This window comes from Ursus americanus, chromosome 24, assembly GCF_024610735.1.
Source record: "Ursus americanus isolate L20-20 chromosome 24, mUrsAme1.1.p, whole genome shotgun sequence".
Classification (NCBI taxonomy): Eukaryota; Metazoa; Chordata; class Mammalia; order Carnivora; family Ursidae; genus Ursus; species Ursus americanus.
The window spans coordinates 21546601-21574267 of record NC_142150.1 but is presented as its reverse complement, the minus strand read 5'-3'; the positions used below and the strand labels follow the sequence as shown (position 1 = coordinate 21574267).

General features: G+C 44.6%; 1 protein-coding gene across 10 annotated transcripts in view; it reads right to left on the bottom strand.

Moving 5' to 3' along the window:
* Positions 1-27667, bottom strand: part of CD44 (CD44 molecule (IN blood group)) — an 87326-nt gene that overhangs the window by 27582 nt on the left and 32077 nt on the right. For 4 of the 10 annotated variants that reach the window (XM_045808504.2, XM_087854744.1, XM_087854746.1 and 1 more), the window contains exons 2-8: positions 25012-25177; positions 21150-21283; positions 14888-14956; positions 11984-12217; positions 4325-4450; positions 1652-1765; positions 1065-1181 (exon numbers count right to left, since the gene is read on the bottom strand). In XM_045808504.2, coding sequence (XP_045664460.2) covers positions 1065-1181; positions 1652-1765; positions 4325-4450; positions 11984-12217; positions 14888-14956; positions 21150-21283; positions 25012-25177 — 960 coding nt within the window. Of the gene's footprint in view, positions 1-1064; positions 1182-1651; positions 1766-4324; positions 4451-5679; positions 5809-7859; positions 7980-11983; positions 12218-14887; positions 14957-21149; positions 21284-25011; positions 25178-27667 lie in introns of all 10 variants that reach the window. The other 6 variants (XM_087854747.1, XM_087854749.1, XM_087854750.1 and 3 more) reach the window with 5 other exon arrangements.

Genomic DNA, 27667 nt, shown 5'->3' with positions numbered 1-27667 from the left:
ACTTCTGCTTCTTATCTCCTTCTTCTATCAGAAGACACTGGTTCGCTCAGCCCATAATCCTCACACAAAAAGAAAATCTACTGGGGTAAGTAGTGAGACGCAGGGCTGTTGGGCGTGTTCAGTACCACGCCCAGGACTTAAAACCTATGTCCTAGGTGATGTCTGAAATGTTTCTTTTGTTGTCTGAAGATATCCCTCAAACTCTGGCTTCTCCCTTTGGTTTCTAAGTGGCTGCTTCTTAACATTCTTGCTTTAGGAGTATCCAAGGCTAAGAGAATGATAGTTGAACCGTAGCTTTAAAGATGCTACAAGCTGTTCTCCTAAATGAAAGCTTCTTTTATTCCAAACCTGATAGTCATATCATCGAGAGCGAGATGAAAATTCTTACTGTTTTTTGTTCTAACCTCACAGACCAGTAGTAAGACTCGAGATTGTTTTGGGAAACCTGAGATGTTGGCATGTAGAAATAACAGCATCAAAGCCTTCCCCAAGTTACCCTGGGCTTAAAAACAGAAAAAGAACAGTCCCAGAAATTCAAATACAGTCTCTACGAGCTACTGACCTTCCTCCCAAGAGTACATGGGGTGCTTTTCTACAAGGCAGTGAGGACAGAATATAAAAAAAGAGAAACTGGATTCATCAGAGATCTTCACAGAAGAGAAGGATTCCAAAGATCGTCGCACTTGTCAAACTCTCTTTCCGGACCCCACTGCTCAGCACCAAAAGATACCCTCTTCCTCACACGTTTCCATAAACACACACAAATTACCCAAATGGAACCTCAAGGAATCTCTAACAGACACAAAAAACATAGCTCAGATCTTTTAAAAAAATGTAACCTTCCCACCATTTTCACTTTTGGGGCAACCTGACCAGTTAGCGTTTTTCTCCCAATTTCTAAAACTGGTGTGTAGATTTGGCAGCTTTGCACGCTCCGTGGATGAAAGAAATGACTGTATAGAAATAGAAGAGGTGGCTAACGTCTAGAACAAAGTCTTCCCTATTCTTTGGAGGAACTTCACTAAGTCCTGGACACCAGCGCTGCTGACCGCCAGCTTCCTTACTTGTGCTTGCGGGGTGCTCGGCCTCCTCTTCATCATCGTGCTTATGGTGAATGACAGGAGAGTGCGGTTCGGGGGGCCGGTCCTCGCCATTAGCGCTGGTGCCACTTCGGTCCCCATCTGCCATGATGATGGTTATAGACACTGTGACTTTTTACCAACCAACCTTTGGTGTTGTATTCTTCCATTAAAATGCACGCTACTTAACAGTGCCCTGCCTAAATTGGACCTCTGAACATCCACGCTCAATACTTTTGAATGACTCCTCTCATCTCTCCCAAGAGAAAAATCAATGGGCGGGCAATTCTTAACCATTAGCTGTTGTACTACTATAATCCCTTTGTCAAGGGCAGCACCATAAACCATCCCAGTGTGTCCATTTTTATAATAAATCAACATACAGTATCTTGTGCCCAGATGGTACGGCTGATAAATGACTCCTAGGTCCAGCTGAGTATCCTCATGAAAGTCAAGAATTTGTGATGAGGCACGAACTACATTTCCCACCATGTCCTGACGACTGACCTTTGTGGCATCATAGACTTTGAGGGGGGAAAAAAATCTTTAATGAAGTATGCATAACCCATTACCAGTCATCCTTGTAGTAGTCTGAAGCAATACTCCTGGATTCGATTCGCCGGGGCTCTGCGAAGTCCAACCCTGGTTCTGTGTTGGGTGGTTAAAAAGCCGTGGTGTCGTTGGAACTGTGACAATGACGATTGAAGCAATTAGGAAAATGTTAGCTCCTGAGCCTTCGCCACTTGTTCTGCACATCTCTCCCTTCCTTGGTCTACACCGTGAATCATCTATATACCAGCTCGTACAGATGGTTGAGCGGAAATGGAGGGACAGCAGAGAGGGGACTTCAGCTTGATTCAGCCATATTGTTCAGCACCTCAGTGTCCTCTGCGTTCTGTCACAGAATACGCTGGGGTCAGAACATGAGATTTTCTGGAGAAAGTAGCCAAAGGAGCTGCAGCAGAAGGAAGGACAGCTTTGGAAACACCAGCCCTCCACCAAGGAGAACCAAGAACATCAGAGTTTTGCCCATCCACGCAGTCTGCAAAGGTCCTGCGTGCTTGAAAGCCCAAGGCATTGGTATCACCAGCAAGGGTACTACAGGAAGCTCCTCAGGCTGAAGAGGTAGGTACCTGAAAATTATACCAGGATGATACGATAGCTTTATTTATTTCATTAGTTTTGGTGGGGAAAGGCATACCTGAACAGCCACGGATTTCCTACAGATGATTCTAAGAAAGAACATCTACCTATAAGAGCCAAATGATTGAGCTGTACATTTCTGAATGTTTAGCAAACACCGCGGTATTCTCATCAAATACAAAGCATTTCATGAGCAAGCCCTTCAGAGCCAATGAGAGAAAAACAAGATTCGTACATTCAGTAGAAAAGCACCATAGGTAACCAACCACCATTACGGCAGCTCCTTGAAAAAAGGTAAAAGGCATACGTCCACCAGAGGCTTGACACTGTCACCCAGAATGATAGAGCTGGAGCAGGAGACGCACCTGATAGAAGGATCATGACGAAATTAGGATCGGTTGCTTTTGTGAAAATATTATGCACAAACCCAGCTTAATTCTTTTGAACTTAATTTTGATACCCAACTAATAAAAAATTCTTTTCAGAACGGTGATACTATCAGCTCTATGTCACAAGTGAAGCAAGTCAGGTTTAGAATCATTATCCACATTCTCAATAAGCATGAAAAAGCCGCAGGTGTCATTACCCGTACAGAAGAAAGAAGGCATCCTGCCCAATTACGTGCACAGGTCCCGAGCAGGAAAGTGAACCGAAATTGGAAAAGAGGCCACAGAGATGAAAAATACCAAGGGACGTTTTCCCCCGGGAGCTTGATCACACACTTAATTTGTCAGGTTGATCTGTCTGGGTTGCCACCCAAGAAAGCTGAGTTTCTCGGGTATCAAGACCACATCTTTACTGATGGCCCCACCTGGAAGAGGGGGCCACATCCTGAACCCAGAAGACAGTTTGGTAGTAAAACTCCTGTGTTTTTGGTTATTTGGTTTTCTTTCTGAAGTTTTTAAAAAGAGTTTCCTTGTTTTATAGACCAAGCTCTGCAGAGATGTCCGGGCTAAAGAATAGCCATTACAGCTTAGATATAAAGCGTCTAGTCCATCGTGAGTATTTGTGGCATCCACGCCATATACTCAGATGCCTCAAAGCCCAAGCTATATATTTGGACTCCTCCCTTCCTGGTGCTGTCCATTTGGGGACAGTCCTCTTGGGTTTCAGTAGGACAGTCAGAACTTCAGTGACCTGAGAGAGTCCAGTCACACTGCCAAAGTCCACCTTCACTAAGGACAGGAGTGACGGAGTGATATGGGGGAGTCAGGTTCGGAATACTCATCTCTGTTCAGCAAAATCTCAGTTCATTACACATATGTCTAGGAAACCTGGGCATCTGGCTAAATATTAGCCTGACCTTTGCATGTTTCTTTAAAGGAGGTTTTTCAGCTCGATTTGCATCTCTGTTCTCAAAAAGTTTTATAACTGTCACAAATTTGGATACTATTTTGCAGTGTCTTCACTATTTGTTTTTAATAATTGGCACTGCTTTAATTAAAGCTCAGCTGACATTCGTCCTTCTCTTCAATGTCTTTCTGTTATATTGGTGCCCTATTCGTTTGTTAAAACTAGATTTGTTTCCTTGGTTTCAACCAAGCTTTGATTATGATGGTTCTTGAATACTGATACCCAACTTTAAAGCCTTTCTAGGGCCATCTAAGTCTTCGATGTGGAATCAGCTACAGCTTTTAATGAATATCCTCCCACTCACAATCGACCACTTCAATAAACCAGAGTTTAAAGGCAAGAGCTCTGGCTTTTTTCATCTTCGTGTTCCCAGCACCAAGCACAGTGGGCACACAATAAATACTTGTTGTAATGTTTTAATAGGCCATTCTCTGACAAAGCTCAATAATTCAAGGAGAATCGGCAGCAGCAGACCACATAAGTAAACAAAACAGGAAGGACCTAAGGCATTAGGAGTCTTAGAAGATATATTTTCCCCATTTCTCCTCCAAATACGTTTTGGCTTCCATTTTTTTTAAGGCATTTTTCTTCCTTCCTAATCTCACCAACGTATAACTAGAGTGTGATCAGTCATAGGTTTATTCTCATTTTCCACATTAACTATTTCCCAAGGTAGACAGTATGGGGCATCACTCAGATTAATCAGTAAGCCTTGCATAAATGGTTCTACTGTAATTGATTATTCTTACTGGTGCTGGAGATAAAATCTTCGTCATCATCAATGCCTGATCCAGAATAACTGGGGTGTCTTTCTCTTTCATCTTCATTTTCTTCAGTTGGTTCCCAGCCTGCTGAGATGATATTTGAATCCATACCTGTTGTGGTGACTTATGTTAGTGGCTGAACTGGATGCCAAGCAACCCATTTGACAAAGGAAGAAAATCAGGCACAGAATGTAGAATGGAATTCCCAACATTATAAGAAAAGAGTGAGACATCTGACTTGTGTACCCCCAGATTCTTATATTCTGGTCTCCGAAGCTAACGCATAGATCTAAAAACAATTGGCTGTGACCTTTACAACATAACCATCTCTTTAAAGAAGTTCAAAGAATAAATACAGACTTAATCCCACCAAAGAAACAGAAGAAAATAACACTCCCCCCCATGCTTTCAGATTATTAACTTATCAAGCATGTGCTATTAAAGGGAGGGTGTCAAGAATTGAATGGAAACGTTTCACACGTGCCTATTCGTTTGGTCAGCCACCCTCAGAAAACTTTCAGAATCTAAACGCATGTCCACCATTTTTAAAATCCCATAATTGTATTCACGATTTGTTAATTCATTTGCTGACTTTCTCCAGCATCACATCACCATAGCTCTGAACACAAGGCGAACGTCCATCCCACAACAGTGCAGCAGCCAGCCACGGCAAAGTTAGTCGATTCACAGAGAAATCAGGCCTGGCATTTCTTAGTCAACCAGAAGGGTCAACTAAAGTGGATTGGAGCCAAGATTTTGAGAAATTCTCGCGTTTTCCCTTCTGGACACATCAGAGGAAAGAAAATGGAGACCCTCTACCTCTTCTCAGTGGTTGCTCTAGAAAGTGTCTCTTTTCTGAAAAGGGGTTTCCTATGCTTTGAATGAGAGTCATGTTATCTTTTGGAGCGACCATTTGTTTTTTCTTACTATCGGTGGCTGCCCCAAGAATAGTTCCACTGATGGAGAGTTTCTATATTTTTCTGGCTCTAGCTATGCTATTTTATTTTCTCATGGAAAGTCAAGAATTTTTAATGACTTTTGTCACTTTGGAATATCAGAGCCAAAATATTGTTCTGTCATCAAGAAAGATTTGCCCCCTTTCACGGTGCTCTTATTAAGCCTCCTCCGGGCCTATATTAACTCTATAGAATAGAAAGAAGAAATCTGCTTATTCATGCTATCAAATCAAACATATGGGTGTCCGAGCTCATGATCCTCTGAAAGTCATCAAAAACATTTGTGAAACCAGAATGGACTTCAGACTTAGTATCCCTGAGGTCAATGAACTATTGAAAACTGTCAAGAGATCTTATGAAATGAGATAATAATAACTCATTTACCAGCCATTATCGTTGTTGTGTGAAGATGATTCTTGGACTCTAATGGTTGAAACCACCATGAAAGCCAATCCTGGGCTTCTCGCCTCTTGGTTGCTGTTTTGGGAGTTGTACCATTAGAGCTCATCAAAGCTGTTGTAACCATAATTGAATTGATGGTTGAAAGGTTAATTATCAGTCCCTAAGAAACAGAACTGTATATGCTTCTTTTACCACTCACGAGAGCCATCTATACTTCATATAGATGGCGGGAAGAAACAGAAAAAGTGCAGAAGTTCCATTTACTTTCGAGGCCCACACTGCAGGTCATAGAATGTCAGAAATGGAAAGACCTTAAATATCATCTGGTTCATGATTCTCATCTTAAAGAGGAGAAAACTGTGCTGGATGGAACTTGCTTTGTCTGGAGTCAGAAAGGCCGAATGACAGAGAGTATGCCAGCAGTCTTTGAATTTTGAAAAACTATAATGTAGAAGAGGGATTCAATTTTTGTCTGTGCTCCCAAAAGGCCAAACCAGGGCCGGTGGTGATCATTGCAAGGGGGATAAATATCCTCCCAAATGTTGACTTTAAAAGGTTATAATCTGGACTATCCAACAATGAACTTCTTCATAAAGTATTGTGTTCCTCACCATCAGAAAGATCACCTAGCAGGAAAATCGTGTAGATCAAATGATTAGAAGCGTTGATGGAGCTAGGCTATTGAAGATCGTCTCCAAATCTGAGAGTCTATGATTCTGAAAACAAGTCCTAGCCCTTCATGTTCTACACACGCTATCTTGGCCAACCAATATCATTCTCCAAGAATTTAGGGTATGATATTTCTGCCAGCAATCCCAGACACGTAATCCCAGCAATCCCTAACACACAGAAGAATGCCACATAAAGGGGAAGATGGAAAAAGGTGCCTTTCACCTTTTCCCATTCAGTGTCCAGATCCTCCAGCCATTTTGCCCATGGTCATTTTTTTAAATCAACACCATATTTTGCAAAGCAGAACAGGTCATTTTGAGTCCATTTTTTAAAAGAAGGTAATCAATCAGAAAAGATGGACAGAAATGAAGTGACCCAAGGATCTCACTAATAAGATGAGAAGTAAGGGTCCTGGTTTGAAAACTTCCCAAGACCGCCATTTCTGCCACCATAATGTGCACCAGAAGAATATTAAATATTCTTGGATAAAAAAACTGAAAAAAAGTTGAAGCAAAGAGGCTGAAACCATCATTAAATCCCCAAATACAAAAGTAAGGTGATTTAGATTCCTTTTTTCAGCTATCAAGAAAGCCCAGAAATGGTCCAAGATGAAGCATTGACAAGAAGACATTTTCCCACAATGTTTGTTCTATGAAGATAAACATTGTAAACATTTAACATTTAAAAATAGCATATTCTTCATTCTGCGTCCCCCCTCCAGCATGACCTTTATCACCATGATATGAAATCACAACATAACATCAGCACTATTTTCCTTACATGAATACTTGCTAAAACAAAATATACTTTGACTAAGCAAGTGTTAAGGACCATTTTTATTACTCTCCTTCTGCAGAAAGAATGCCCAATTATTTTGAAATATGGCCATATCTTCCACCAACAATGAAGATATGCTTGTAATCTCCATTGTTATAGACCTAGAATCTCTTCCCACATAAGCTCTCAGTCCAGAATACTCTGCAGGGATTTAGAGTTAATCATCAAACATCCAGGCAGCCTAGATTCTCATGGAAAACAACAGGTCACTCCTCCATTCTACAGCTGAGGATTGAGATGTCCAAACAAGTACACAGGGCCTACACTTTCCAACCATAAGTCAGTATTTCCCTCTATTATTATTGACTGCCATAATCAGACCAGCAGAAAGTAGGAATATGCATTTTCTAACAGACTTCTTTCAAGAGGCTCTGTTCTGAATAAATCTCCTAATTGAAGCTCCTGAAGGAAAACTAATTCTGATTCTATTCACATGATGCCAAAAGGAAAACAAGTAGAACTCAGAGGAGTATCCAGTTGTATCCCCAGATCCATAAGCCTCTCATAAATGAAATGGTACCAGATCTCAATTCCCTAAGGATGGAGACAAGACTTCTATGCGAAACTTCGACACGATCGTGGATGCCCTTCTCCTTGATGCTGAAAAACTCGGCATTCAGGACAATGGATAAGCAGAAGACATAGCAGTTTACCTGTTGTTGCTGCTGCTGTGTGATCCTGAGTCTTAGGCTGTGAGTTACCAAACCAGGACCACATCCAATGATTTTGCCCCTGAACCGCTGCGTGGCTGTTTGAGTGCACAGTTGAAGGAACTGGATGAATTATGAAAATATCATTTAGTGAGATCTTTCTACAAACCTTTATTCTCAGCTCTACGTATATATAATGTCTGTCTCTAGTATAGAGCGAAGATTAGAAAAGAAAGACCGAGGCCTGGTTTGATCTTTCCAGTCTCCTGAAGTCTCTTGGAATCTTAGAACAACATGAGAAATGCAAATTCTGTACGGTAATCAATTGAGAGCCACTCATTCTTCATACGGAAACCCTAAAGGATGAGCTGACTGTTCACAACATAGGTTCAGAGCAAAATCAAGTAGGAATTTAACCACCTGTGAAGGAAAAGAGATTTTATATTTACTTGATGAGGTGACCCAGCCATGGACTGAAGGTCTGATGCAATATTTTATGAAGTTGCTTTCATCCATTTGTTTTTGGAGCCTCTTCAGAGGCGCTTGCTTGTATCTTTCGAGCCTATTACTTCCTGCCGGGAGCCTCTGATGACAACTGGCATTTCAAGGCTCCACCCACACTCATTAACTTCAAGTCAAGCTTTCTGCTTGAGCAGGAACCTTGCAAAGGGTGTGTGTTCAAAATGTTGAAATCAGATAAAGCTCTGTCAAGTCTCCATCTATCACCTTCTGTCACTTGTAATTCTAATTTGGAATGGGTTTCTAGAAAAGAAACAAAACTGCCCAAGTTAGAGAAATTCTGGACTCTATTCAAATTAAAGAAAGGATAGTCAATGATATTTTGCAATTTGAAATCTCCCATTTGACTCTCAAGTAGGACTTGAGTCCAGAATGTTTCCCTGTGGAAGAAGAATAGCAAAGATATCGGGATAAACATCTATACCAGTTGAGATTTTTAAAAGCCATTTTGAGTTACATGGCCCTTTGAAAATCTGATATAAGTTATGACTTCTGTCCTCAAAAAAGTGTTCTGACATACACACATTCTCAACATTTTGTATACTATTTCAGGCTCTTGAATGCCTTATGGTCTATCATTGAACCTATTGGAGGTCCGTCAACACCAGGATAAAAACTTTGACTCTGTATACAACAAATGTCAACAACCTGTACAGTATGTTCCATGTTACAAAGGACACATTGGCCAAGAAGAGAGAGTAGAGACATAGGAGCCAATTTCATCAATGATGCCCACAGATAAACCTGAGCATCCCCCTGAAAAATTCTCAGGCACCCCATTCTGCCCTCAGAAACTTTATTAAAGACACAGAGCTCCTGCCACCTTCACCCTGTAGGAGACCAAGAAGAGACCCATAGGAAGTAAACACACAAGAGCAAGATAGAAATAAGAATTATTTCTATTTTCCTGAAAGGATTCATATGAGATTTGGGGGAAAGGGAAGGAGCTACTGTCTAGCCAGCAGAGTTCCAATTTTCCCCACCCAAGTAGGTGATGCCAGACCAAAAATATATATGTATATATTTCTTTGACACCCAGAAGACAAGGAAATAGAGCGTTCCAAGGCAGGAGTCTCTGCTTCCTGAATTAGTTTAGGTTTCTGGATTCCAGAGAATTCCAGATCACCAATAGAAAAGAGGCTGATGACATGCCTCCAGGAAGGCTCTTCCAAAAATATCATCTATAATAAAAAGCCTGCTGGAAGTGAAAGCCTACCCAGATGGTTGCTCTTACTGGCTTTCCCCAGTGCCACCCACTAAGGACACTTAGAGAGGAAAGAGCCAGCCAAGCAAAGATGCACTTCTCTGTCCGCAGCCAGACTCCTCTTGACATCTGCCCTTCTGCATGCGTTAGGTAGGGTGTGCAATCACTCCTCCCCACCAACACCCACCTTCAGTCCAATAGTCATGAAGCTTTGGGAATCTCCTCACTGGGCTCAGAAACTGGGGTCTATTCAGGAGCTTACCACTGGTAATTTTTTCCAATAAGCCGTGGGCTGCTTTCAAGTGTCCACCCGATTTTTTTTTTCTTGGACACTCTTCTTTCCATGAATGGATTTATCTGGAGCTGCCCCTGGCCATTTTGGACGCTATGGCACTTCAGTGACTTTCAGGTTAGCCCTGGACTCACTCTGTTTGACCACTGACTCTCTCTCTTCCCGAACTACAGGAGAAACTTAGCTAAGTGCTCGAAAAGAGGAAAGCACGATTCTTTTCTCAACCCAAATCCCGAGCTATGGTTTAGTGAAATCTCAAAGCAGTCCTTTTCCTTGGTTTCTGAGCAGTAGATGGGCTCCATGAAGGTCAGTCCAACTCTAAGTCCCCAGTAACTAGAGCACCAGCACAGAGAAGACCTCAAATATTGTTTAATATTTGGCAAATACTGGTTACTAGCTTATTAATCCTTATTTCCCTTCAGTATTACTTTCTAATGGTTCTTACCATTGGCTCCCAAGCATTAGAATAGGCTTGGTACATAGTAGGTCCTCAAATTTGTGTGCTGACGCCCTTGTTGCCTTTCTAAAGTACATGTGTAATACTCCCTATGTGATATTGGCTAATAATGGCTTCAGTGTGAATTTCATCTAGTTCCTCAAAGATTTATTTTGCCACGATTTTCTTCTCTGGTGGGGAACAGTGCTTTGGAGTAGACCCGCTCTGCCTCTCGCTGAGACCACTAATTGTTACATTTGCCAACATCAGACAAAATTGCATGCCCTGATGCTAGGCGCCTTCCGCATGGTTCCTTGAGCAGGGCAGGGCGCACAGGAACAGCCAGCAGCCCTGCCTGCTTGGTTTGCAGAAGGGCCTCGCAAGAAGGGGTGTGCGTGGGACAATAGGCAACGAGGTGACACAATCTCCAGAGAGCCAGGAATCTGCGAAAGCCTCAGCAGTTTGAAAACGTCTCTTCTTGAAAATGCTTCAAAGGATCTGCAGAGGATGACCAGACTTCGGGCCCATTTGTATCGTTCCCCGCCCCCCCACCCCAGCACGCTGCTCACAGAAGTTTAACACACTGTTGAGCAAGTAACCTTAGGTTAAATCATAGTGCTCTGAAGGTTGCCCTGGCTTCTGGGTGACAAGGCACAGAAAAGGGCCTCATGCTGAGCATTCACAAACCAGTGAATGTCTGCCACACTCTTTGAAGACCAGAGTCCCCCCCCCCAGCCCCCCCAAGAGCCAGAGCCAGGACAAAAGAAAATGCACAGCATACTAGGAAAGGTGCTCAAGGGGCACATGCCCTGCTTCAGTGTGAATAATCCCCCACAGAAGGAACGCAGCCAATCTGGAAACCTGTTTTAAAACAAACCACGGGGAAAAGCAACGCGGGAAGCGGAGAAGGAGGGCCAGAGGGAGGTGCAAACAACTTCCAATGAAAGCGGAGCCCAAAGGGCAAAACCCCAAAGAAATCGAATGCAGTGTTGACATATTTCCACTCTCGCCGTCCTCAAGTAATGAATTATCCACGTTACCAAGCAAGTATTAACAGCCTTCCCCTACAGGCTGGGGTGGACAACTTTTAAGCAGATTGAATTTGATCAGATAACTCCTTCGGATGCGCTTCCTTAGACCAAAAACAAAGGAGCTGTTTAGTAAATCACGGGTGATGAGTAGCACTGAATCTTGTACCGTCAAATATCGCATACATCAAGTTAAAACATAAAAACATAAAGTTAAGTGGAGAAAAGCAGATGGGATGGTATGCATACGTTATGATCCCAACTTCATGGAGAAATCTTATCCAACGGTGGATAAGAACAAGAAGGAAACATGTAAAAGTAAAAATCGCTTCTGTAGCGTGCTTGGCTTGTTAGCACATCCCTGGGACAAGAGAACAAGAAAAATTCTTCTAAAAAACTTCCAGTATGGCACTTCTTATCTGGAGGTAAGCAAAACAGGGGAGTCGATGGAAAAAAAAAAATTATAGGCAGTAGCAGGCAATGCGTACAGGGCACTGGCTACCATAATAGCCCCCTCCCCAAACAATGTCCCCAACTTCTAGAGACAGGAGACAATCAACACACAAAGGAGTACATATCACCCGGAAGATCAGAGACGGTTTTGCAAACAAATCACCATTGGCAAACACAGTGACTCATTCTCCTTACTGGTAATGGGGGTATTCTCTGGGTGGTCGGACACCCCGGTACTGTCTTGGTCCTGGGTCGGGTATACAGTTGGAAGGTGGGTGTGGAAGATGTTGTAGCTTCCCGAAGTGCTCCTCTCACTGGAGGATCCACTGCTCACGTCATCGTCAGTGGGGCTGCTGGGGTTGATGTCTTCAGGGTTCGTTCTATATTCACCCGTCTGGCTGTAGCGGGTGCCATCGCGGTTAACAATGGCTGGGGGGAAGAGAGCACGCTTTCAGAACTTGACGGATGACATTTTCTGAGTATAGGAAAGACTATGGATTATCATATAAGACAGTGACTGCAAAGCTATTTTTCTTCATCATTAAGCAAAACAACACCCACCTACCTACCTAGTGGGGGGGTGGGTAGGTGATGCACTAAGAAAGTCTACCCTCCCCGACCCACCGCACACCCTGGAAATGGGGAGGGGGAACGAGGGTGTGTTTGGAAGTTCCCATGTTTGAGCCCCAGCTTCGTGTGCCCCTAGACAAAGCTGGTCCTGAGCTTCCGTTTTGTCATTGGTAAAACGGGGATGGTGCTAGCTCTTGCTACGAGCACTATATGCTGCATGGTATGTAAAGTGCTTAGCGTAGGATTCAAAATCGAGTTGGTTTCAGTAAATGGTAATTCTCCCACTGGTTCCTATTCTCCCTTCTCAAGTACATGTAAAATCTGTTGCTATTAATTCCATCTACTTCTAGAAAGGATTTGAAGTAGGAAATAAAGAGGTTAGCAGGCTCAACAGGGAATATATATTTGCACACCCATGAAGAATGCGGCTTTTTTTCTAAGGGGCAAATTTTGCCAGTCCAAGTGAACCCCTACTCTGGCAAAGAAGTCGGCATGCCTAAATGCTGACTGAGCCGCTGCCCATTCTCCGTGAGATTCAACCTCGAAATCAAGAGGCACGAAGGTATATTAAGATCAAAATCTTTGATTTAAACAAGCAAATGTCTCGAATGGACAGCAGAAGGAAAAGCAAGAGTGAATTCATTCCTTAAAAGGATCTGCTACCTTCCAGTCTGGGCCACTCACTGCACAAGTGTGCATTTAGCGAAATTTATTTTCTACTATACTGCACTGGACTAAATGTTCCTTTTGTCCACCTTTCTGGCTTGCCCAAGTGCAACTATTAGTAAAACATAAATTAAAAAATATTGCAGGGGCGCCTGGGTGGCTTCATTGGATAAACGTCAGACTCTTGATTTCGGCTCAGGTCATGATCTCAGGATCATGAGATTGAGCCTTCGCATGGGCTCCTCACTCAGTAGGGGGTCTGAGTGAGATTCTTGCCCTCTGCCCCTCCCCTCCTGTGCTCTTTCCCTCTTTCTCTCTCTCTCTCAAATAAAGAAATCTTTAAAAAAAATATTGCAGTCTCAAATACCCTGATAATCTCTGCAGATGAAGATGTGATTAAAAAACATATGACCAAACTTGTACAGGTCTGGACTTTGAAAGGCATTGGTGGGGACCAAGGAAATAGGACGTTTATTGAACATGACTATGGTCCTGGTATGCATTAGACATTATTACCTTTCTTTATTTTCATTTGAAATCTCACATGTTGTTCCATTATCCAGATGAGAAAACTGAGGCTCAGAGAGAGTAAGTCATTCTTTTGAGATCACCTAGGTGGTAGGAACTAGGATTTCAAACCAAGCCTGACTAAGACACCACATCTCACCTTGTGGGCCTCCCCTTCCATGAGGCACAGGTCAGGGACAATTTTTGACCGAACAGAGGGGGGCTGGATTTGCATGGCCAAGATGATTCTCATCCTTCTGCCGCCTGCCACCACTGTTCCCTTGCACACTGAGGCGTCTGGCTTTTAGGAGGCAGAAGTCAAGCCTCCTCCACACTATGACACTTCTCAAAAAAACTGAGACCCAGAGGCCATAAGATCAGGGTTAATAAGTTGACCTCTGTGAGAATTTTGGTTGAGTTCTTTTGTTTTCATACAGTGTCAAACGCCTACATCTTGGAATAATCAAGAAGATTTTAGATGGATGTGGTATAAATAATGTTGAAATCCCTACCAGGAAGTTTATGCCCTTTATAATTATCTTCCAATACACAAATAACCAAACAGAAAATTTAGGGGGCTGGAATACATCTCCCCCAACACTTCTTAATCCCCCTCCATGAGAGAGAACACAGCTCAGACTCAGAAACTTCAGCAGCTAGAGTTTAAGAATAGGACTTAATTTTTCCTTCACTTCAGTGTATTTTTAAGGATACATTCTGCTTATGACCAGGGATTTGGTTTTCCATATGTAGGGGGTTGTTTATTTTATTTTATTTTATTTTATTTTATTTTATTTTATTTTATTTTATTCTATTCTATTCTATTCTATTCTTTAAAGATTTATTTATTTGAGAGAGAGAGAGCATGAGCGGTAGGGCAGAGAAGGAGAGAGAATCTCAAGCAGACTCCTCGCTGAGCGCAGAGCCCAACACACGGGGCTCGATCTCCCAACCCTGAGATCACCACCTGAGCCGAAGTCAAGAGTTGGACGCTCAACCAACTGCGCCACCCAGGTGGCCCTGCAGGTGTTTTTTTAAATAAACATATTTTAAGTAGAAAAGAACGGGCCAATTAAGTGAAAAATACCAAGTAAACGATTGTGGTGTATACACAGAGGTGCCCAAAACAGTGAAAGTAGTTTTCAAATGACTGCAGTTTGGGGAACAATGTGTTGGGGTCGACCGAACTGCAGTTTCAAGCCACTGCAGGAAAAGGGGAAGGGACAGTGAATCACAGCCGACGTCCCTGGCCTTGGGGAAATGACTGCTCTTCGACGCAAATATGAAACACAGAAAGTGCACCTGATCCCTTTCCCAAGAAGGCGACACTCCATCAAGGTCAGAAGAGATACGTACTTATGGTAATCGGTCCTTCAAAGGCGTTGGGCAGGTGTGTGACCGATGTACAGTCTTCTTTCGGTGGAGCTGTGGAATAGCAAAGAGAAAAAGCATGAGAACTTTAAAAAAAATAGGAAAAAAAATAGGAACCAAACTGATGCCCATTTCTATTTGGTCAGAATGGGGCTTTATTAAATTTATTCCAAATAATTTTCCTTTTTTGAGTACTGAAATACAGCTGACACACCACATGACATTAGTTTTAAGTTACAGCATAGTGATTAGAAAAGCCTACATGTTCCTCAGTGCTCACCACGATATGTGTTGTCACCATCTGCCACCTTACAGCATTACTACGATATTACTGACTCTATTCCCTGCGCTGCATTTTCATCTCTGCGACTTACTTTCTTTATTACTGGAAGTTTGTGCCTCTTAGTCCCCTTTATCTATTTCGCCCAACACCCCCACCTCCTCTCCTCTGACAGCCACTTACGAGCCTGTTTCTGTTTGTTTGTTCATTTATTTTTTTAGATTCCACATATAAGTGAGCTAAATAATTTTCTTTTTCTGAAACTCGATTAAGTCTCCTGGGAACTTCTCTGACCTTTGTGATACATTTTTCATTTTTATTTACCTTTACACAATTTTGGAAGCTTACTTGTTCCCCTCCCCTCTCTAACAGATCCATTCATTAACAAACACGTATAAATGTTCTCTATCAGGCATCGCGGATGTAACGGTAAAAAAGATAGGCACGGACCTTTTCTAACGAGGCATACATTAGAAATTACTTTTTAAATGTGTTATTATAAAAGTAACGTGGGAACACTGTAAAAGCATTTTTTAATAAAGTGCGTGAACTATAATGAGAAATCATGTGGAATCCCAATACTGTACAGAAATGATGGAAACACATGACAAATAGAATCGAATGTTTATCAGTGTGAACAGCGTGAGAAGATGAAAACTAAAATAATCACCAAGAGTTTACTTATAGAAATACTCCGATGCAAACTACTCTTTAGTGTTCTTATTGATGCACTGATGTGCTCCTTAATTTAGCCAAGCTCGTAAGTGCCTCGTCCGTCTAGACAGCTTCTCAACACGTAGTTACCGAGGCTGTCCACCACCGGTCTAGATGCCCAGACTATTTCCTGAGGCCTCTGTATTGGTATATCTCACCACGGGTACCTCTGGCTTCTTTTTCTTTTGTCCTCCATGTAATCTCTACTTTCCCCCTCTTCAGAAGTAAAGATTTCTGAATGTACCTTGGGCCTCCCTGATCACTGGGAGACATTACTAAGTAGCCCTATGAGACCACTGCTTTAAGCCCTCTGAAAACAGGCTGTATACCACCCTTGAGTACTAAGAGAAGACCGAGGAATGCCTTAACCAGCCGTTCCATTCATGCCCAAATGCTCTCTTTGGTAATCGGACCTTGTATTGAGCTCTGAAAACTCAGAGTTTTAAACTGGTTTTGCTGTTGCAGGAAGTATGGGTTCCTTTGTGCATTACAGCTTTTACACCGTGTGCACGTGTGCGTGCGTGTGCGTGCGTGTGCACAAAATGGCAGCTTATTTGTTAGGCTGGTTTCTTTCAGCATTGCTTCTTGGCAAAGAGAAGGAAGAAAGGGATGGACGGATGGATGGATGGAGGCAGGTAGGCAGACTGGTATTACACGGAAGGCTGTGACCACAGGTATTTTAAGTGTTCTGGATAAATCGCTAGGTACTCATATCACTGAACAGAAACATAAGTTGAACAGAGCAGGGCTTGGTTGCTTCCCAGGTCGCAGAAGCATCTTTTCCTACAGGGAAAGGGCATGTCCCTTTACCTGCCTATTTCTTTGGCCTCGTTGTGAAACTAACCAGCAGCTTTATATATTTACCGGGAGAAAAGCAGGTTTTAGGAAAAGCCATTCTTGCAAAGGATAATTAAAAGACGTCCCAGGAGAGAGTCTCAGAGAAAGTCACCTCCTCAGTAAGGCCGTTCCTCACCATGCAATCTCAACCAGCCCCTCACTGATCCCCCACACATATCACCATCACATCTTTGCTTGCGGTTCTCCTTCCGGCTTACTGCTGTCTCAAATTATCTTGTTCATTTTACCGAATGGCGGTTCATGGCACACCTCCCACCCCCTGGCCCCTGCTACCACTCACCTCCGAAGAACGCTGTAAGTTGAGTAGTGACCTTATCTATCTTGGCCAGAACTTTATGTGCGATGGGGTCAAAGAGGCATTTGATAAATACTTGTTGAATGAATGGAAGAGGAAGGACCAATATAATTCCCACAGGCCCATGCTTCCAGGAAGCATACCTAAGTCGTTAAACCCCCCAAATGGTCTGCAGTGATAAACAGGTCAGGAAACGTTTCGATAAACCGTGAATGACAATGCCATAAGAAATTCTTTTGAAAAAGTTTTAGATATATCAGTTCATTCGTTCATTTTAAATATCACTCATGGGACAGATGAAAAAAAAAAGGAGCAAAAAGATGAACATGTCCCTGTCCCTGCTTTTAAGGAATTCGCAAGGTCATGGGAGACAATAACAATTAATATTTCTTTAGATTTTTATAGTTTTCAAAAAATGTTCCCAATGATTTCCTCTTTGAAAAGCAGGGCAAATAGCCACCCTGGGAGATCTTGAAGAGTATCTACCCTGTCTGTTCTGGTAACACCACCAGAAATCAGCCTGACCCATGAGAAGCTTCTGAGACCGTTTTGCTGCAGGGACCCAGAAACAGGAGTTGGAATATGACTTCCTCATGGCAGAGATGGAAGCACTTTCCCCAAATTCAGGCAACAGTAGTGCCCTGGGAAGGAATTCCTAAGGGTTAGGTTGTAATAGAATGGGGCATAATGTAAAAAACATTAAAACAGATTTGGAAATCATTAGAGCATTTGTGCAAATGGAGCCTCTTCACGCTCCAGTTCACCTTAACTTTTATAAAGAACACCAAGTCCGGCAAGCACACTACGATGAATGGTGACCCAAATGTGCAATTAATACATTCACGCTCCCATGTCAGATGGCAGGGCCTCGCTGACAATCCTTTATTCTGTTTAACGAGCGCCGTACTGCTGGGAGCATCGGGCCTGGTGAGCTTTTCCTGAACCTAAGCATTGTTAGAAAGATTCTGGGGTGGGCTTCCTGGTGGGCTGCATCTTCAAACTGCACCTCCACTGCCCCAAAATAGCCAAGAGAAATGTTATTCAGTCTAGCCGATTACTCAGTGCCAGATAGAAAGACATCTTCCTCAATGCCTGATATATTCTAGGTATCCTATAAATACTTGTTGAGTGAATGATCAAATGAATAGACAAATGAACGTAACATCTTCTCCTAAATTCCTCCTTCAAAGGAGAATGAGGCATTTTACTGGAGGCAAACTTAAAAAATGAACGAATTCAAGCCAGTTTTCTGGGCTCTTAACACAGAAGTCACTGGGCTCGTGCTGGGCCTTCCTGAGACATGAGGCAATTCAAGTCAGAATCACGGGGCCTTTGCAGGGTCCGCCGTACTTTCATCTGTGAACCACAGGCCATGTTTTACAAAAATACTGCTGAAACTGTAAGCATACAGAAGCTATCTGCTAAGACTGAACTGGCTTTGGTCCCTGTAGACCAAAAGGGTTTGTAGGGGATCCCATCACTGGGTCTTGAACACCTGCCTGCAATTCAAGCTAAGTTGGACTCAAAGACTTTCCAATGAGATTCTCTGCCTGGAACAGAAGGTTATCAAGAGCCACAGTTCACTTGGCACTCTATCATCTGACTCTAAACTGAGACATTTCGAATTTATTTATCCTTAGATAAACATTCTTCTCCAGCTTCTTTATTTTTTTATTTCATCATTTCAACGAGATTACCTCCCGAGACAAGAAATACGGCCACTGGTTCTTTCTCACTTACTTGCCCAGCAGAGTCCTGACTGCATATAGTGAATCCATAAATACTCTTTTTAAAACTTAAGGAAAAACTTATAAAAGCAGCCTATCCCCATTAAGTAAATCTGGGTAAAAGAAAAGGAAAAATCTGCTCCTTAAACTTTACTACTTTAAGACAGCCATTTGGGTATGAATGCACCCCCAGAACTTCTCCAGCTTTTCACCTGGATTAACACCTCCCCTGCAAAGAAGAGGAAAGTTAATCAGTAGTGTTCACTTCCTTTGCTGAGGCTAGACCCAACCTTACAGGCAAAAGGGGCAGGCAGAGAAATCTCAGTAGTAACTTGTCCAGGTGGCCGCCGTTCCCAGCGATAAAACAGTGTGAGCTCCTAGCTTTTGGAGTTAAGGTGCTTTCCAAGAAGTGACACTAACTTGTAAAACAGGTGAGAGAATGTGGATTCACAGCAACATAATTTATTGCATCCACGTGCTGGACGAGACTGAGTGGGGGAGGAAACGGGTAGTACTCAGACACTCTCGAGTATGCGGTCCCGAGCTAGCCCGGTCCCACATGACCAGCCCCTTCATCTAAAACACAAAGGCTTCCCAAAGTCCCCCCCGACCTTTGTCACTAAAATAAGCTATTGAGACCACATGTTGCCCTGTGTCTACTTCTCCTTTATTTGCACGTGGTTTTTCTCACCAACATGACATCAGAACGGACATTCTGGGTATGGGTATGGGAACCAGGCAGGGGCCACGGACAGTTTAGCCTCATGGCGGCTCTCTTCTTTTTGGTTACACTCCATCTGCATTCCTTGATCATATAGCAGGGACGAAGAAATACCCTATAGTTTCCTTCTCCGTGTTGTGAGTGTCTCCCCAGAGGTTTAGCGACTTGCCTGTATTTGACATAATCTATTGGCTTCACACCATTTCAACTAATCAACCCTGAAACCTTCTCCTTCTCCTAATCTCTAGATTTCTCTTCTGAATTCCCACTCCGATCCCTACTGCTCACGCCACAGCGGGTGGCCGGCATAGCCGAAAGCTACTGACGTAATCTCGCAATTACTCTGATGCGTCTACTTGCACTGAAAACCCCGTGAAGATTTTATATCCCACCACCGTCCGTGATATCTGTGTTTGTCTCATGCAAACAATGCCTTAAGTCATCACTGAGTAACATCTGTGTTTGTCTCATACCATGCCTTCAACCACTCTCCCGCTACTTTAACACCCTCCTTCCCATCTCTAAGGAAAACGGAGGGGCCAGGAAGACGTGTCGAGTTTACCTCGTGGTTCCGTCTTCCCTTCACACAATCTCAGACCTTCCTGAGGAAGAGAAGGCCCAGTCTGAGAAGTAAGTAGTCAAACAACATTTGATTGTCGGCATTAAAAAACTTGACATTTGTGTGTTTGACCCTTCTCAAAAGACCCTGAAGATACACGGTGCATAAAATTCTTGAATCCTGCTGGAGCCTGAATTAGACTAATAAGCATGAGGTCCTAGGCCAGTGGTTGGAAGCGAGTCCTTTCGACAGGCAGAGGGGCCTGGCCCGCAGCCCAGCACACACATCTTCACTTGGCTTTCTTGTTCTCTAGTTGTCAAGGCTCTCAATTGTTGGGAAAGGAAACTCAAGAAGGTCAAAGGTCTACCATATATCCTTCCAGCTTTCTCTCCAGGCCCAATATAGAATAAATACTTCTAAGCCAAGCCATTTGGCTGGTACCCCCAATGCTATCATTAGGTTCATGTCGCTTCCCTATTCAAAACCCTGCAGTGACTTCCCATCACGCTGAGAATAAAATCCACACTCTCTACTATGGCCTACAAGGCCCTATGGGACCTGGCCCCTGCTTACCTCTCTGACTTCATCCCTTGGCATTCCCCCTTCTGATGGCCGGCCTTTATCCACCCTGGCCTCTTCGGTGTCCTCAGAATAAGCCACAGTGCTCCGCCACGCCTGGCTTGGCACTGCTGTCCTCTCCGCCCGTGGCTTTCCTCCCTGACACCATTTGCAGCGCTCTCTCAAAGGCACCTCCTCACAGGCACTGTCTCTGGCCACCCTCTCAGAGACATCTCCCTTAGCACCCTGCAGCCACTTCTTCCGCTTTCTTTTTTATAGCGCTCATTACTCCCTGACTTCATATGAGGTATTAAATATTTCTGTTTCCTGTCGGCCTCCCTGCCTAGCAAGGAAGCACCTGGAGTTCTAGGAAGCTTGTCTCTGCTGTGGAGATCTTCAGTGAGCACCTGTTATGTGAACGGAAGCTGTATGACTGCCCACTTAAGCCAAGACAGGAAGTGTCGTCAGCCACGCCGCCAGAGGCTTACGTGCCCACAGCCATCCCAAACGCCAAGACCATCCCCTTGGCACCAACCTGAGGCGTTGAAGCAGTACGTGTCATACTGGGAGGTGTTGGACGTGAGGATGTACACCCCTGTGTTGTTCGCAGCGCAGATGGAGTTGGGGTGGATACGGGGGATCACCACATGCCCCTCTATGAACCCGTACCTGCAAAACAAACACGAGAGGTTATCCACCTGCAAGGCTGTGATGGGGATTCCATAACATGCCGTCAAGCGACGTCTCACGCGGTGCACTGCGTCATTTGGTTCACCTCTGGGGCTCTTAGAGGTCTCCACACCTGGGTGAGATGACATCCAGAAACCACCACCGAGAGAGAAGGAAGGACATCAGCAAGGCTGAGGGATACAAGGCGATTTTACTTAGAGCTCTATAAAGGGCTTTAGAAGGAAAAAAAAAAAAGATTCACGAAAGAAAAAACTGGCTTTAAAACAAAACAAAAAAAAAACTTTATTTATTTAAGTAACGTCTACACCCAATGTGGGGCTCGAACTCACAACCCCAAGGTCAAGAGTCACTTATTGCTCTTCCAACTGAGCCAGCCGGGTGCTCCAATGGAAAAAAACTGTCTCAAATAAAATAAGTGGGCAGCAGTGTCAAATCAGCTTGAACACATGGAGGGAAGCCTGAGTCACTTAAGAGGGAAGAGGTGAGCTCCACTCTGGCTCTCCACCACCTTCATGTTTTCCAGAAAATACATCAGAGGACCAGCTCGCATAAGCTAGGGCTAGGTGGCTCTTCGTTTCAGTCCACACATGTCACACCTGCCTGCTTCCCACTGCCTACTCTTCCTTCTTTGCCTCCCCTTTTCCAGTGATTTCCTCACTCCAGACCCGGTTACTGTAAACACCAAGCCATGTTTATGTGCTAGGAACACGGTACGTTTTCTTCACAAGCATCCCAGGCATCATTTCATTGCCAGTGGAAGTAAATCGACCATCATTAAAATGGGAGTAATAGTGATTAAGTAAGTAGATAGTGGTGCCTCATTTAGCTCAGGAATTTTCCAGAGGCGGCTCGGTCAGAGAAGTGCGTAAGCCCCCTCTGCCCCCACCAAGATGTTTCCGGGAGCACGTTGGAGCTGGAGGCCCCTTGGGATACAACAGACAGCACCCAGCCTCCTCAGTCCGCCTCCCGGAAGCTAAGAGCTCACTCACCGCACAGTCTCTCCCGAATATAAAATACCTCCAAAAATAAGATGTGGGCGGAGAAGGGGGTGGTGGTGGGGGCGGGGGTAGGGCAGAGAGGATGAAGCTAAATCCAGCAAGTTTCTGAAAATGCAATGCTGGCTAAAATGCACAGCAGAGATCCTTTTTAATCTTTGCTGCCAGAGGCGACAGTACACGGCGCGTTGTCCTGCCAGACCCATGGAAAGTGACTGTGAGTTTGAAATTTCTAAGCACACAGAACTCGTTAGGTCTATGTTGCAACTGTAGCTCGCATGACTAATTCCTCATCTGAAAGGACAGACTGGTTTCTCCAAAGACTCCTTAGCTTGGTGGGGAGAGAGAGAGCAATTAAATGTTAATAAGTTTCCATCTATCTGGGAAATGCTACTAATCAGGGTGGGGCCGACAGAAGAGAGTGGCTGCTAAGGTTTATCGGAGCCTATGAGCTTCTGCCACCTGTGCTATGGCAGAGATCTGATTCACAGCCGCCTGAGCGAAATTATGGAAATGCGTTTTGCAACACTTAATACCCACTACAGTGGAAGGATAGGGGTGGAAGGATAGGTTTCTTTGGCATCATTTTTCTTTCTTTCTTTCTTTCTTTCTTTCTTTCTTTCTTTCTTTCTTTCTCTTTCTTTTCTTTCTTTCTTTCTTTCTTTCTTTCTTTCTTTCTCTTTTTTAATGATGACAGTCCTTGGTGAGCCTACTCCCCACCCTGCCCCCAACACATTAGGGAGATCTGTGTCACACTGACATTCTAGAATCTACATGCCCTTTGTAAGTTATGCCTGTGTTGTTGCCACAACAAGCTGACTGCCCCTTGTATGTGTCCCACCGGTGGTACATGAGTTGGGATATTAAAATATATATGTGTGTATATGCTGCCCCAGCAGGTTGCTGTTCACAGGATGAAAAGAAATGCTCAGCAAATCCATGCACCAGGATTCTGTCTCCCTCTCGCCCTCAGTCCTTCGGGAGGGTCATTAAATTCTTGCCCCGGGCTCAGATGAAGCAGGACTGACATCTGGACTCCTCCCCGTGCAAGCAACGTGGCCCTGGGCGAGCTGTGGCACTTCTGCCAGCCTCCGTTGCTTCAGCCATAAAGTGGAGGGATATGATCAACCCTGGGCGCAGTCGGAGGATCGAGGGGTCGGGGGCGTGTGGGCAGCAGGGTGCGCCCAACCTCTAAGTGAGTGAAGGCTAGCCAGTGGGGGTCGGAAGAACCCCCCTCGCTTTCAGCCGATGGGGCCATTGCTGTGTTTCCTAAGTACGTCTTCCGTGTATTTCACAATCCAAATTCAGTCTGGTAAGCCGACTTTCTCAGGCTGCTGGCCGAGTCAGGGCCATCGTATTTAAGCCATGAGCCTTGGGAAGGGGCTACACGGATCTGCTCATTGGCCCGCCGTCAGCGCAGTCTACAGCACTTCTCCCTCTGCTCCTTTGGGGCTCTCCCAGACCTAGCTCTGAACATCGCAGTCGAACTTTCTGCAATAATGGAAATGCTCTATCAAGAATCTTCGTCCTCCAATCCCGCAGCCGCTTGCCCTCTGGAGCTAGCCCAGCACTGGAATGTCAACAAAGTTAACTTTTCTTCCATTGTAATGCAGTGTAAATTGCCACATGGGGCCAGTGGGTAGCTTCTCAGTGCAGTGCTGGAGTAAAGATTTTTCTTTTCCTTTTCAGCCAAAGAGGCTCCGCTGCCACTCCTAATGGGTGTGCATGACGGCTGTCACCAAGGACAGGGATGGGCACATTTAACCTCATTTCATGATTTGGATAAAGGCTTCGGCAACCGGACTTTTAAAAAGCAGCTTGTGTCTGCCTGGGTGCGTGTGTGCATGTGTGTTTAAGAGAGAGGGGAACCACGTTATCTAATGACATTACATTGCAAAAACAGGGGGAAGCTGCCGGCTGGCTGGAAACTTCAGAGCAGTTACTCAGATGACCCGGAGCTCTTCTAGTGAAAACAAACCAAACCAAAACATTTCACCGTGGCTGTCACCACTGCTAGCTCTTAATGTGCACCACTCACCACAGGCTCATCGGAAATTCAAACACACGGGGGGCCACAGCCTGCTGGGAGCGCCCTGAGCAGAATGGCATGAGCGGGGGTCCCGGGAGCACCGTGATGTCCTGTACAAAGTCTCTCAGGAGGTCTCCTGGGTCCCTCTGACCACCTCCCACTCACTTGTAATAATGCATCTTAATAATTTTCATGTCCTTTTATCGCCAGTCTCCAACCAGAGCAACACAGAAGAGAAACAAACACATGAGAGACAGAGAGACAGAGACAGAGAGAGAGAGAGGGAGTTGTTTTGAAAACGCTGCTTTGAGCCAAGTCTGCCGAGCCAAGACTCCACCAGGCGCATATTTATTTTAAACACTGTTATTTGGTTTACGTTTTCTTGTGGTTCCGACAATGATATTGCACGCTTCTTCAAAGCGGGGAGAGCGCTGTGGAAGCACTTTAGGCAAGAGGATTCCAACCGTTGACCCTTAATGGCCTCCTCTGGGCAACCCCACTATGATTCACAAAGGTGTCTTTAGTCGGCTTTAAATTCCAGTTGTCATACAGGTTCCAGGTTGACTTGGCCAAATTAATAGGTGGGGCCGACCCTTCAGGCAACCATCCATCAGCTGTCAGGGAGGAGCCTCCGGGCTCTAAGCCCCGCCCCCGAACCCCGCCCCCGACTTTCCTCCCCTTACCTGCAGGTCTCAAACCCGATGCTCAGGGCTTTCTCCATCTGGGCCATGGTGGGCAGGGTGCTGTTGAAAGCCTTGCAGAGGTCAGCAGCCTCCGTCCTGGAGATGCTGTAGCGACCATTTTTCTCCACGTGGAACACACCTGCGTATCGGCAGGTTATATTCAAATCTGTGGGATGAAATAGAAATGGTCGATGCTTTTGCGTAACTTATTTGGGAAGGGTAAGAAGTCTGTGAGAGTAGGGGCGCCTGGGTGGCACAGCGGTTAAGCGTCTGCCTTCGGCTCAGGCCGTGATCCCGGCGTTACGGGATCGAGCCCCACATCAGGCTCTTCCACTATGAGCCTGCTTCTTCCTCTCCCACTCCCCCTGCTTGTGTTCCCTCTCTTGCTGGCTGTCTCTCTCTCTGTCAAATAAATAAATAAAATCTTTAAAAAAAAAAAAAAGAAGTCTGTGAGAGTAGATTCATTCAAAACAAAAGAAAACAAAACAAAACAGAGCCCGCTCCACTGGCCAGAGCCTTCAACATTTACTCCAGCATTCCAAAGCACCACGCATTAACCTCAACTCAGAGCTAAGACCCAGTAAGGGAGCAGCCCTCCTGCATTGTCTCCATCGATTGCTCTACAAACAAGTTTTTTTTTTTAAAGATTTTATTTACTTATTTGACACAGGGAGAGAGCACAAGCGGGGGGAGCTGCAAGCAGAGGGAGAGGGAGAAGCAGACTCCCCACAGTGCAGGGAGCCTGAGGCAGGATTCGATCCCAGGACCCTGGGATCATGGCCTGAGCCGAAGGCAGAATGTTTAACTGACTGAGCCACCCAGGCGCCCCTACAAATAAGTTTTTAAAAAGTATATGACTTATTTCTAATTATTAAAGTAACACACCTTGTAGAAAACAAATTCAGGGAAACAATGAAGGAAAAGCAAGGTCACTACTACTGCCAACGCTTTAAACATTTTGTTTTATCTTCTTTCAGTTTTCTGAATATATGTGTGTGTGTGTATCCTTATGTACTTACAATGTTAAAACAGTACTAAATAGACAGTCTTAGATTTGGGCATCTTTTCCCCCACTTAATCTTATACTATGAGCATTTTCCCACAATCACGTGGTGTTGCTCCATTACTTATAACCTCTAACATCTTCTGGTTGCGCCCGGGATAAGCATCCTCTTCATGGCTCCTGTCTCCCTCTCCGACCTTGTGCAGCTCACTCTGATCCAGGCGTAAAGCTTGCCTTCAACTCCTTTGGACATTCTGAGCTCTTTGCCACCTTAGAACGCATATCTGCCATGCCCTCTTTCTGGAATGTTCTGTCCTCAGATCATCACATTTTGTGCTTTGGCTCCACGTCACCTCCTCTCAGAGGCTTTTCCTGAACACTGTTATCCAACCCACGTGTCTCCCCCCCCCTCACCCTGCTTTGGTGTCTTCACAGCAACGTGTTTATTTATTTGTGCATTTAATTATTATCCACCCACCCTTCCTGTCATAGAAGCTCCAAAAAAAGCAAGGACCTTTTACCTGTTTATTGTGTTTTTCTAATTCTCACAACAGTGTGACAGAGAGTAGATGTTCAACAACTATTTACTGAATGAATAAATGGTTCCTTAAAATGTCCTAAAAAAACACACCTTCAACATACTGACAGAGCCAAGATCGGTTGTTGGCTCCCAAGAGTTAATGGCATTCAGAATGATAGCTAATGGCTATCAACTGCTTAAAGAATGAATCCAGGGGCTCCTGTGAATTTTGCAGGCATTAATCTAAAATCTCAATAAGGAGCTGAAGAATTAACTGATTCTACCTGATTTGGTGAAACCATCTCACAAGTCTTCTAAACCATTAATAGAAACCCTTTCTTTTCCTGGGACTGTGTTAACCTCCCCAGTTCACACTCCTGTGAACGCCAACACCGAAAGGGGACATCATTGAAACCTCCTGGTGGAGAATGATTACTCCTGAGCAAGTCCTCGAGCCTCGAGCGCAGTCCTTGGCCAAGGAAGAAGCTCACCGGCATTTCCTCTGGGCCTACCGCATGGTGGCCCACGTGCCAGGCCAGGCATCATGCTGTTAGTGAGAAGCCAGCTCTGGATTCGGACAGAATCCAGACTCCAGTTCTGACTCGGGCAGGTCCAGACGGAGTCCAAAGACCCTGCTTCAGTATCAGTGAGAAAACTGAGGCTCAGAGAAGTGAGTTGCCCCAAGAAGAGAGTGCTTCTGCCCAGAGCCTGTAGCTGGCTTCCTGAATCTCAGTAGCTTTGTTCTTCGGTTCTGAGCCGATAGCCAGGGGAGGGGAGGCTTGTTACCGCAGTGTCCCTGGGTCCCCAGCACCTCTGGGGTTCTGTGTTACGTCATCTTCCACGGATGCCAAAAGGTGAGCTGTATGCAGGTGTCTACGTGTTATTTATAGGTAAAGAAACCGAAGCTCAGAAAAATGAAACAACTCCCCCCAGTCAGCCAGTGGCAGAGCTGGAATCCCATCTCGGGTCCGCGTAGCACCGAAACGCACCCGACCCCTTTGCTGAGTTCCCTGGATCCTTCCGTACCACGAGAGCGAGCGTCGGCTCTGAGGGCGAGAGGTGGCTAAGCAGGGGCCACACACACGAGCACAAACACAGGTCGGTGGTGCCGAGCGGGACCGACAGCGGCCGCT